The sequence below is a fragment of the Miniopterus natalensis genome, chromosome 2 (genome assembly GCF_054644295.1).
Source record: "Miniopterus natalensis isolate mMinNat1 chromosome 2, mMinNat1.hap1, whole genome shotgun sequence".
Lineage (NCBI taxonomy): Eukaryota > Metazoa > Chordata > Mammalia > Chiroptera > Miniopteridae > Miniopterus > Miniopterus natalensis.
In genome coordinates, this window is record NC_142082.1 from 49,337,089 (window position 1) to 49,350,018 (window position 12,930).

Below are 12,930 nucleotides of genomic sequence, written 5' to 3' on the forward strand. Positions count from 1 at the left end.
TGGTTGTGACTTTTATTATTGATTTAATTCCAAGTTATTGAGGAAAGATTGTTTGGGAATTCTTTCTTACCATTTATAAAGCTGTAGCCTTTAAACCATAATAATTATAAAAATCACAAAGGTCTTTCTCCAGATTTTTAGCTGCTGACATTTTAATCTACTTTTCTGGTGGTCCTGTTTAAAAACTAACAGGGTGGAGCCCTGGCCCGTATGGCTCAGTTGGTTGGAGCATCGTGGTGTGCACTGAAGGGTTTCAGATTCAATTCCCAGTCAGGACACTTACCCAGGTTGCGAGTTTGATCCCTGGCCGGGGAGCGTACAGGAGGCAACCGATTGATGTTTCTCTCTCACATCAGTGTTCCCCTCTCTCTCTAAAATCAATGAAAAAACATATTCTTGGGTGAGGATTAAAAAAAACTTAACGGCGTGGAATGGTGTTTAGAGAAATGTAAAGTGACATTACATCATTAGAAAAGCCACTGTTAAATTGAGAATTCACAACAGTCAAACAAATATGAATCAAATTATAGCATTTGGATTCAATGTAGAGACTGAATTTGTTATTAACAGCACTTGCAATAAAACAGTATGACACCGTGATAATATTACTCAGTGATTTCCTGTAAACTGAAGTATGTTTAGCTTGATGTCTAGTTAGGTTAATGTTAATTGATGGTGTTTATTCAAGTTACCTATCATGCATAAGTATTATTTCGTGGTTTCTCATGCAGTAATACCAGATTGCCAGATATACATATATCTATAAAATACATCATGAGGTAATTGTCCCATTTCTTCTTGCTTATTTCATCACAGGCCTAAGTCTGTGCTAATTATAATTAAATATGAAAATATTAATTTACCATAAATTATCTATTTTAAAAAAAGTTGTTGGTATAAGTAAATAGATTGAAGCAAAGTACAAATAAAAAGTTTTAAAAAAATCTCTCATGTACCATTGAAATGGATTTTCCCCCCTTCCTTCTTGTCTAGGCTAAAACCCACTTCAAGTCTTTGCAAATAAATGATAGATCTGTGAGACAAGTTGACTTATGATAAGTGACCTAGTAGCATAGTAGACATTTACCATCTCATGACATTTATCATTTCTGTCGGTCAGGACTTTAGGAACGCAGCATAGTTCATCTCTACCTCATTGATTTGGATGCTACTATTATAAAAATCTAAATTTCTATATATATTTGGGTCTGTTTCTAGACTTTCTTTTCCGTTGTTAAAATATCCTCTCCCAAGGATATTTTTTCCATTGCTTTTCAGAGAGAGTGGAAGGGAGGGAGGGAGAGAGAGAGAGGGAGGAAGGCAGAGGGAGGGGGAGAGAGAAATATTTATGTGAGAGAGACACATAGATTGGTTACCTCCCGCATGTGCCCTGACCAGTGCCGAGGATAGAGCCTGCAACTGAGGTACACATCCTTCACCAGAATCGAATGCGGGACTCTCTTCAGTCTGCTGGCTGACGGTGTAACCACTGAGCCAAACCAGCTAGGGCTAATTTCTTTTTTTAATATATATTTGGAGGGATACTGAATGATGACTGCATGTATTGTGTCAAGTATATTAATATAAGGGAGAACTCATATTTCTTTATTGCTTTCCACCAACCAGGTGCTTTATACATATATTAACTCATGTACTTTATTATAGTAACTGACTCCATTTGTAACTGGAATTTGTAGAATGTGTAATTATTTATGGCTAAATTTCCTTCCACACTGCTTTTTCTCTTCAGCTGTGATGCAGATCCATCAGCCTTAGCAAAATATGTTCTTGCTTTGGTAAAAAAAGACAAAAGTGAAAAAGAGTTAAAGGCATTATGTATTGATCAACTGGATGTATTTCTTCAAAAAGGTAAGATCTTTGGTTTAAAAATACTACTTTATTTTAATAAGTTATTTAAAATAAGATTACCCAGCTGTTCCCAAAAGCAGCCCAAGGTGACCTCTAGGTGGTTTGCTTTTCACTTGACCCAGAAGACCTCACAAGTTCATGCAAATCACAACATTCAGATCTTACTCTTCATGTTCACTTTTAAGAACACATGTGAAATTGCCCGGGCCATCAAAGGTATGCATATCCAAAAAGCCACCAAGTACCTGAAGGGTGTCACTTTACAGAAGCAACATGTGCCATTCCGTAGTTACAATGGTGGAGTTGGTAGATGTGTCCAGGCCAAATAGTGGGGTTGGACACAGGGTCAGAGGCCCAAAAAGCGTGCTGAATTTTTGCTTCACATGCTTAAGAAAGAGAGTAATGCTGAACTTAAGGGTTTAGATGTAGACTCTGTGGTTATTGAACACATCCAGGTGAACAAAGCTTCCAAGATGTGGCGCAGAACTTACAGAGCTCATGGGTGGATCAACCCATGCATGAGCTCTCCCTGCCACGCTGAGATGAACTTTACTGAAAAAGAGCAGATTGTTCCGAAACCGGGAAAGGAGGTTGCACAGAAGAAAAGGCTATCCCAGAAGAAACCAAAGAAACAAAAACTTATGGCCTGGGAGTAAAATCAGCATAAGATAAATACTAATAAAAGTTTTTTTAAAAGAGATTAACCACAGTATTAAAGGAACTCAGTAAGAGACAGGCTCTAATTGTAATGAAGTTGAACAAATGGTATTATTGTTGATTATATCCATAGCTTATTTATAAAGAAAGCCTTTTCTTTCATTACCATTCTTATGCTCTTTCTTAAACCATGCTTTTTTTCTTTAAAGATTAAGAAAATGACTGAATGCTTGTTTATTTAAAGGTAGCACTCCTTCGGAATCTACTTTGAATGTTGTCTAGCACAGTGCTGCCTAGCTTTTTCACTTTGCCAACATCAAGATGATGGTAATATTTGTGTTTGCATACTGGGTAGGGTACATGGAAACTAGTCATGGCTGAAAGTGACTGTCCCAGAAGCTCTGGCCATTCCACCCCACATCACCCTGAAAATTGAGTGGATTGGTATTACCATGGGACTGTGCCATGGCATACTGGTTAGGCAGGTTTTGAGAGGAGAATAACACCTTAGCAAATGTCTATTAATATGTGGAATTTTTTGTTTTGTTTTATTTTTAGAGACACAGATATTTGTGGAAAAACTTTTTGATGCTGTGAATACAAAGAGTTATCTACCTCCTCCAGAACAGCCATCATCAGGAAGCTTAAAGGTGGAATTTTTTCAGCACCAAGAAAAAGATATAAAAAAAGAAGAGGTAAGGATTTGTGTTAAACCTTACATTTTCTTCAAAACATATAAGGGATAATTAAACTGAATTGTATTTTCTGTATCTGTGTCAGGAGGCTTCAAGACTACCCCCAGGTTTAATGATTTCACTAGTAGCACTCACAGGATCAGCATATAGTCATTCTCATGGTTATGATTTCTTATAGTGAAAGGATACAAAGCAAAATCATCAAAGGGGGAAAAAATGTATGGTGCAAAGTCTAGGGGTAAACAGGCGTAAGCTTCCAGAGGCCTCTTCCAGTGGAGTTACACAGGATGTACTTAAGGAGTTGAGACAATATGTGTGAATGAGGGAAGCTTGTTCAAGACTCGGTACCCAGGATTTTTATTTAGGTCTGGCCACATAGGTACTTTCTCCTAGTAAGTGCCTTCTGCCTAGTATTTTCCATATTCCCATGAAGAAAGTAGGTGTTCACCGTAAACTATATTGTGTACACAAACAACTCAGGCATAAGTGAGCTATTATTATCAACAATGATGGGAACCCTACAGAAATCAAAGGTCCCAGGTCCCAGCCAAGGGCCTATCTTGCAAGCAGGCCTTTCTAAAGGCCTGCTTTTAACTTTTCTGCATGGTATCTTACAGGTATAGACTCTTATTGTCTGTATTCTATGAAAATAATTAGATTGACAGTAGATCTGTTTGCTTCTGTTCCGTAAGTATTTTGTAGGGAACTATTTTTAAGGTACAGTAGTTAAATAAAATGACTTTAACAGGCAATGGAAATGACCCATACTTTAAGAGGTTTGAAGTTTTTACCTTTTATACAAAATTACCATTCTTGTTTAATTACTATATAATAATTCAAGCCTCTTCAGTTTGACATTTAAAGATTGTAATGCCAGCAAAATTACAGTCTTTAAATTGACAAGCTATTATATGCCTGCAGTTAGCTTAGCTTTAGTCAAACAAATCCTGGTTAAAAGTTTGGCTTTACCAGTCACTGCTTTGTCACCTTGAAAACATGACTTTTTCAAGCATTAGTTTACTCAGCTGCAAAGTGGAAATATTACAGGGTTGTGAAGAATAGTTAAATAATATCTGTAAAGCACTTGGTATGGTATGGAGCATGTAGTAGGTTTCTCAATAAATGGTAATTGCTATTAGTATTGAGAGATTGTTGTGTGGTGAAAGATGTGATTGTGACCTTTGGTTTGTTTACCCCTCATAAATCTTTCCCCCTCCCAGATTATGTAAATAAAATATGTTTATTATGCAATAATATATATAATATTACATGTTAATTCTTAAGTATATTTTTATCCCTGTATACACAAACATATTTATACACATGTATAGGTACACAAACACACACATAAAACACCCCTGTTACTTCTCTCTGCAGCGGAAGACCAGACATCAGTTTATAACTGCTTATTCCATACCAAGCAGTCTAGGGATTTTGTTAGTAAGGAAGTAGGGATAGTGGATATTGTGCTGGCAACTACTTACAAGTTTTGCCCACTGATGGAATTCTGGATTGGTTCCTGATTTTTGCTATTTCAAAATATATTTTAATTCTTTAAAAATCTTTAGTAAATCATGGGCTCTTGGTTTGAGAAGCAGTAAGAAGTCTTTCCCCAAAACCAGTTAGTGGCAAAGTCTTAGTCTTACATGTGTTTATATAATAGTATTTCACCACGTTCTCTTAACCAGTTGTTAAGGATATTTGTCCCTGATCTTTCAGAACTGTCAAAATGTCAGATGGCAATCTGGATTAAAAATGCTGTGGGTGTAGTAGAAGTTCATCATGTACTATGGAATATGGTGATCTGTCAACATAAATTACTTGCAGGTGTGCGTTGAGGAAAATAGAAAGGAAAAAGTGCTTCAGGAGGGTTTTATTTGTACCCAGTATTTTTGGCAGGGGAGGGTTAATGTGGGTGGCAAAAGAACAAAAGTATTAACGAGAAAAAAAGAGGCAAATTGTTCAAATAAGATTTTTAAGCAATGTCAGAGTTTGGTCTGTTAATAGGCTATCCATTTAACTTATCTAATGTGGGATTCTTTTATAGTGATAGGCTTACTGAAAGGGATGCTGGAGCAGCTTGCATAAACTGGAACATGTTTATATTGTCTGTGAAGTACTTACATCAGAATATCTTAGGGTTCTTATTAAAAATGCATCTCATCTTGAGCCCATATTTCTAGAAGCCACATGTTCAATATTTTCTGAATTTATCCTCTAAACCCTTTTCTTTCTAGTGACACCTATTGTGTCCTGTGGAAAGTGTTCTAGGCAGTACAGTATGGGAAATTCTGGCCTAGACAAAGTAGCATTGAAGAAGGGAATGTTTTCCAGGGCTGCTTTCTATTAATTGTATAATGTGAATGGAGGCCTTTTGTAGGAAAGAGGAATATTAGCTGCCATACTACCATGAGAAACTGAAGAACTATTTTATATATTATTTTCTCAAATGTTCTTTTTTTATGACTTGGTTAGTTCTAATGCATTCCCCTATATTCCATAATGTGTTCAGTGCTGAATGAAATCCATGAACCAAAACATGAATGTATGTTGGACTTTTGAAAGAAGGATTTTTACTAATAATTTTAAAATGAACACTTGCTTAAAATGTTTTCTCATCAGTAGATGTTACCTAAGATAAGCATTTATGAGTTTCTTTAGATTCACTTTAACTTGCAGTATGCCTGTCTTTAGTGGTTAAACTATGATGGTACTTACACGAGAAATTTATTTTGTTTGAATACTTTTAGAGGATGACAATTTTGCTTTTTATGTCTTAATATCAGTTAAGTAATTGAAATAGTAACATGGCAAGGAATAGCTATTGCTAAATCTTCTACACTTTTTTTGGTATGTTAGATCATAAAGGAGGAAGAACGAGAGAAGAAATTTTCCAGAAGACTAAATCACAGTCCTCCCCAGTCAAGCTCCCGATACAGAGAAAATAGGTGATTAATTCATTGAACCATGTTCGGTGATTAGTATCTTTTACATGACTGTTTAACTTGATTATCTTTTACACAGGGGCAAGTAATGTCTATTCTTTTATTGGTCTAAGAAAGTATAACAGTCCTTTTCTACCAGTAATATCTAGGTAAGATTTGTAGGGCCTGGAAGTGAGATTTAGAATAGTGCTTGGCATTTATTATTGTTATTATTTTTATTCTTAACTTCAAATTCCAGTGAAATCTTAATGAGACCTTTTTTTTGCCTTAAGTTTCCCTTTAGTAAGAATTCATAATTTTTTTCATTAAGGCTCCAAAGGCATTTAGAATGTACTGTATGTGATACATGCCAATGAGATAAAAGTGTACATATGTACAAGGTAATATGTACTATAAGACATATGTATAGATGCCTTTGTGTGTAAGACTAAGGATTAAGACTTTAAGTTTTTCCCTTAAAGGAGTTTTACAATAGTTAAGCAAACCATGTTCAGTTTTTTATTATTTGAGTTTCCTATGTTTGTATTCTGATGGTGCAATAAAGAATCATGATATTACAAGAATTAAATATGACTTCCGTATTTAATTAGAGTTTTTCCTGTATCTGCTTAAAAGTTATTTACATGAAAGTGATCATATATTTCTTTAGAAGTCGTGATGAGAGGAAAAAAGATGATCGTTCTCGCAAAAGAGATTATGACCGAAACCCTCCTCGAAGAGACTCATACAGAGATCGGTACAATAGAAGACGAGGGCGAAGTCGCAGTTACAGCAGGAGCCGGAGTCGAAGTTGGAGTAAGGAGAGGCTTCGTGACAGGGATAGAGATAGAAGCAGGACCAGAAGCAGAAGCAGAACACGAAGCAGGGGTAAATCATATATGTGTATATTTTCGTTGACATTCTTTTATTGGGAAAATACCTCTTATTTAAGAGTCATAAAACTTGTTCTAGTTTTGTCAGTGTTGTCATCATTTTTTCTGCTTTGATTTTATCCAAGTGAATGCTTTTACAGATTTTCTTTTAAAAATTTTATTTCATGCAAATTAAAGGCACATTGAGTTACCACTGCACATCCGTCAGAATGACTAATATTAAAAAGACTGACTTTATCCAGTACCTGTATTGGTGAGGCTGGAGATTTGAAACTCTTTGGAAAACACTTTGACGGTATATTAAAACTAAAACGTACACCTACCAAATGATCCAGCCATTTCACTCCTAGGTATTTACCTAAGAGAAATAAAAGTGTATTTCCACACAGACTTGTACACAAATGATCATGGCAGCTTCATTGGTAATAGCCAAAAATTAGAAATAACCTAGATGTCCATGTGAATGAATAAAGAAACTGTGGTATACCTAGGTATAAGAAGGAAAGAACTAATGATACATACAACAAAATGGATGAATCTCAAAATCATTATACAGAGTTGAAGTCAGACAAAAAAGAGTATATATGCATAAAATTTTAGAAAATGCAAGCTGATTTATGATGACAGAAAAACCAGTGGTTGCCTGGGATGGATTACAGAAGTGATGGATTATTTAGAGGCACAACGATCCTTTTAGGGGTGATGAATATATATATAGTATGTACATTATTTCGGTTGTGGTATTTGGTTTTACAGGTGTATACATAGATGAGAATTAAGTATTTTCAGTTAATTACATATCAGTTATACTTCAAAACCATTAAAACAGTTAAAAGTTTTTATTTCAGATGTGTGTGATTGCAAGACCGTGTCATTTCCAGCGTGTATAATTTTTCTTGCAATGTGTATTATTGAAAGGGAAATATTATAGCCAATAAAACACCTTTGAGTAAAATACCTTTACTCAAGCTTAGATTTTAGCTACTCTTGCAACCTTTATTGTATAGCCATCTTCAGAGTAGGAAATAGTTTTATAGCCTTTGTATAAACCCTGTACTTTGTTACTCGTAGAGTTTTCCCCCCCCTGTGATCTACAGGCCTCTCTGCACATTGCTTCACTTAACAAATCTCCTTAATACCGTTTCTCTTTCCTTGGTACCATATACAGCCCAGTTAATTTCTTTGTTTGTTTAATATGAACTCCTTTTTCTTCCTCTGCTCATCCATTCTCATCGTCAAGTAGTGTTCACTGTAAAAAGGCATGCTCGGATCTTTAGAGGGATGACAATTAAATGTTTATCGCAGAAAAAATAACCATAGTTTTATTTAATTGCATATTTTATTTTGTGGGCTGAAGTTATGCATGCTAACATTGCAGTGAAGAAAATTTAAAAATCGTTTTTTTGTAAAAACAACTTCAAGAAATTTTAAACTCATTAGATAAGCAACTTAAAGTGTGGTTTTATAATTTAGGTCATATTGAAAAGATTGTATTCATTGTTAGTTTTTAAAAGGAGGATTGTCTGAAATTTGAACATTTTCTGTTTAGCAGAAACAGTACTGTTTCTTAGATCTGGGACATGGTCTTTTTTAAAATACAGCTTTATAAGTCATTTATATTTTGTTGCAGAAAGGGATCTGGTAAAACCTAAATATGACCTGGATAGAACAGATCCACTGGAAAACAATTATACTCCAGTTTCTTCGGTACCTAATATTTCATCTGGTCACTACCCTGTACCTACTTTGAGCAGCACCATAACAGTAATTGCTCCTACACATCATGGTAATAACACTACCGAAAGTTGGTCTGAATTTCACGAAGATCAAGTGGACCATAATTCATATGTCAGACCACCAATGCCAAAGAAACGATGTAGAGACTATGATGGTAAGCCTTTCAACTGTTTCATGAAGTATTGAATTAATATAGTCAGCTGACTAAATTCTGTAAGTTTAGGTTGCACACAGTTATTCAAAGACCTTACCTATTGATAAGTATTTTTAAATTACTGGGATTAGTAGGTAGCTGTTGTGATATGGTTAAATACACTTGCCCAATATTAAAATATATTTCTGTTTTTAAGTAATCTTTTGTTGAGAAAATGTATATGTCCAACACTATTCATATTTCCATTTTTCCTCACAGAAAAGGGTTTCTGTATGAGAGGAGACATGTGCCCTTTTGATCATGGAAGTGACCCTGTGGTTGTAGAAGATGTGAATCTTCCTGGTATGCTGCCTTTCCCTGCACAGCCTCCTGTTGTTGAAGGACCACCTCCTCCTGGACTCCCTCCACCTCCACCAATTCTTACACCTCCACCTGTGAATCTGAGACCCCCAGTGCCACCACCAGGCCCATTACCACCCAGTCTACCACCTGTCACAGGTAAGTAAATATGTTTGTTTGCCTGTACTTGTTATCTGTCCATTCATAGTCTTTTTAAAAAGTTAATAGTTTGATGCTTGCTTTTATTAAAAGTATCTAAAGTAATTTTATAGATGCTGGAAACTAAGAGCAAGATATTCCTATTTAGACTATACTCCGACTTTGCTTTCCTGTGCCAAACCTATGGTTTATTATGGTTTGGAATGGCTTGAATTATGCACATCCCTGATAAATCCCAGCTGCCTAAAGTCCTTTATTGCTTAAGAGAAACCTGTTTTGGAAACTATTAAAAGACTATTTTACTCTAGAAAACTAACATAACTGTAATAGCTTGATGTTTGTAGATATTATAGTTTGATGAATGAGAATATCATGTTTGGATATACAAATAACTTATTTTATTTGTTTGCTTTCAGATGATATTTCTTATTCTTTGGTTTTGACAGGACCACCACCTCCACTTCCTCCTTTGCAGCCATCTGGCATGGATGCTCCCCCAAACTCTGCAACCAGTTCTGTTCCTACTGTAGTAACAACTGGCATTCATCACCAGCCTCCTCCTGCTCCACCTTCTCTTTTTACTGCAGGTGCAGTTTCGGCCCTCTCTGTATTTGTAAATATAGTTTTAGATGAGGAATTTTAAAATGTTTAGAGAGTGAATTGCTCTAGCAGGTCTGTTTTTCTCACTAAAATTATGTAGAATAAAAGTGAATGTACATTAAATGTAAGTCTTCAGTTATGTTTTTATAAAACTAAATTTTCTTTTTAATACATATGAAATGTTAGCTTTGTATTAGTAATATACTGCTTATTTTTTCTATTATTAGTTTAGAAAAATTATGAAGTGGAATTTTATAATTGTTTTTTAATTACAGTTTTTGTATTACCAGATACATATGACACAGATGGCTATAATCCTGAGGCCCCAAGCATAACAAACACTTCCAGACCTATGTATAGACACAGAGTGCACGCACAAAGGCCTAACTTGATAGGATTGACATCAGGGGATATGGATTTGCCACCCAGAGGTACTATGATTAATCTTTTCTTATAATTTTCATAATATCAAGAGTGACAAACATTTATAAAGAACAGTTGGTCCTGCATTTATAGGGGTTGAGTAAAGGATGGTGTTTATGTTTGTTTCTTGAATCCTTTGGTCTCCCATTGAGAGAAAAGGTAATGTATGTTTTCCTATTTGTGGTGTTTCCAAGGGGAAAGGAATTTTACAAAAGTACATATTTTTTACTGTAGCTTTTGTTGGGTATTTTCTATAACTTGCAATCTTAGTAGATTTATTTAAACTCGGGAGTAATGGTTTAATTCCTAAAGATAGATTCTATCCATTTATAATGAAATTAGCTGTACAAACTTGTGCTTGATGTGTATTTTACTTTTGTTTACTTTTGATGTTAGAATTTGAAATTGGTTTGCTTATAGTATTTTAAGCAAAAGGAATTATGTTTTAGGAAGTGACTATAGCTTTTAAATTTTTCTTAGAGGAGACAGACTTTCTGATAAAATTTCTAAACTGGAGAAGAAGATGAATTTAGACTGACATAGTCACAAGCTGAGGCAGTAAAACTGCTATCCTAGAGATGCAAATGGATATGGAGATTCAAAGGAGGGAGAAAGTTTACATTAATTTGAAAGATGAAGCATTTGCTACAGATCACATTGGATATAGGAAAGTGAGGGATTGTTAAACATAATAGGAAATACTATGTATGCCAATTAATGTGTCTCTTTCCCTATTTCAACTAATTTTTTTTAAAAACATGTCTTTATTGATTTCCGAGAGAGGGGGAGAGAGAGAGAGAAACATCAGTGATGAGAGAGTCATTGATTGGCTGCAGCCCGCAACCCGGGCATGTGCCCTGACCAGGAATCGAACCCCGATCTCCTGGATCCTAGGTCGACGCTCAACCACTGAGCCACGCCTGGCCGGGCTCATGTGTTTCTGATACTTCCTCCTTGAGAATTACTACATTGATGAATGAAGCCATGGCAGTAGATAAGATGTCTTAGGGAAGTGCTACAGAGTGAGATTAGAAAGTCCAAGTAAATAACTGGAGAATGCCTTCACTGAAGCAGTGGGCAAAGAAAGGGGAGCTTACATAAGGCACTGAGAAAATGAATCCTAAAAGGCAAAGACAGAAGCAGGGAGTTTGGAGTCATGAAAATCAAGGGGAGAAAATAAGGAGGGGAAGGTGATCAACAGCATTAAATGCTCTTGAGAGGTCAAGTAAGAGAAAGACTGGGATGTATTCCATAAGCTTAAGCAACAAGTGAGGACATCAGCAATTTTAGCAAGAGCAAGTGCAATAATGGGAGCAGCTGGCAGTTTTCAGAGAATTAGTAGATGTGTGGGTTGTAAGGAAGCAAAGTTATTAGCAAGTGTAGACATCTCTTAGGAAATAGCTGTTAGGGTAAGGAGAGAGACAAGGCTGGAGCTGGAGGGTCAAGTGGTTTTAAGAGGTTTCTTTTTTAAAAATGGAGTAATGTAGATGGGAAATATTAGTATGGAGTTTCCTCAGAAGATTAGAAATGGACCTGCCTTGTGACCCATTGATTCTACTTCTGGGGACTTATCCATAGAAACCCAGAACACTAATTCAAAAGAATATATGCACCCCCATGTTTATTGCAAGTTATTTACAATAGCCAAACTATGGAAGCAACCCAAATGCACATCAGTAGACAAGTGGATAAAAAAGCTATGGTGTGTATGTGTGTATATGTATAATGGAACATTATTTGGCCATAAAAAAGAATGAAATCTTACCATTTGCGACAGCATGAATGGATCTAGAGGGTATTATTCTCAGTGAAAGTCAGAGAAAGGCAAATACCATATGACTTCACTTATATATGGAATCTGAAGAACAAAATAAATGAACAAATAAAACTGAAACAAACTCATAGATAGAACTGGTGGTTTCCAGAGGGGAGGTGGTTTGGGGCACTGGTTGAAAGAGGTGAAGGGACTAAGAAGCACAATTTGGTAGCTACAAAATAGTCATGGGAAGTAAATCATAGGAAGTATAGTTAATAATATTGTGATAGCTTTGAATGGTACCAGTTGGGTACTGGAAATATCCTGGGAAACGATATGTGAAGTATATGGTTGTAACCACTAAGCTATACACCTTAAACCAATGCATAATAAAAAAAATGTTGATGGGAAGTGTCAGTTTAGAGGGAGAGGTTGAAGATGGAGGAAAGCAGTGGGGTTCTGAGACACTTATTTTGGTAGCTCTCTTTATAGGATAAATCAATGGCAGGAGAATCTAGAAGCAGAAGCTCATGACAGTAGAATAGGTGAAAAGGAATGCAAATTTGTACCAAAGTTATCTCAATGGGAATTGAGAGGAAATACTTGCAAGATGAATTGAAGGGATGTGGGCAGAGTCAGAAATAAAATAATGATTGGGAAAATGGTAGTTTCACTAATCTAAATGTTTCATACTTAAAAAGCACATTGATAGGAAAATAATTTG

At 35.6% G+C, this 12,930-nt stretch overlaps 1 protein-coding gene across 16 annotated transcripts in view; it reads left to right on the forward strand.

Moving 5' to 3' along the window:
- RBM26 (RNA binding motif protein 26) overlaps positions 1-12,930 on the forward strand; it is an 85,543-nt gene that overhangs the window by 27,201 nt on the left and 45,412 nt on the right. For 9 of the 16 annotated variants that reach the window (XM_016224140.2, XM_016224141.2, XM_016224129.2 and 6 more), the window contains exons 2-9: positions 1,751-1,869; positions 3,085-3,221; positions 6,081-6,169; positions 6,816-7,033; positions 8,669-8,929; positions 9,188-9,427; positions 9,844-10,014; positions 10,303-10,458. In XM_016224140.2, the coding sequence (XP_016079626.2) occupies positions 1,751-1,869; positions 3,085-3,221; positions 6,081-6,169; positions 6,816-7,033; positions 8,669-8,929; positions 9,188-9,427; positions 9,844-10,014; positions 10,303-10,458 (1,391 nt within the window). The remainder of the gene's footprint in view (positions 1-1,750; positions 1,870-3,084; positions 3,222-6,080; positions 6,170-6,815; positions 7,034-8,668; positions 8,930-9,187; positions 9,428-9,843; positions 10,015-10,302; positions 10,459-12,930) is intronic. The other 7 variants (XM_087814281.1, XM_087814284.1, XM_087814285.1 and 4 more) reach the window with 3 other exon arrangements.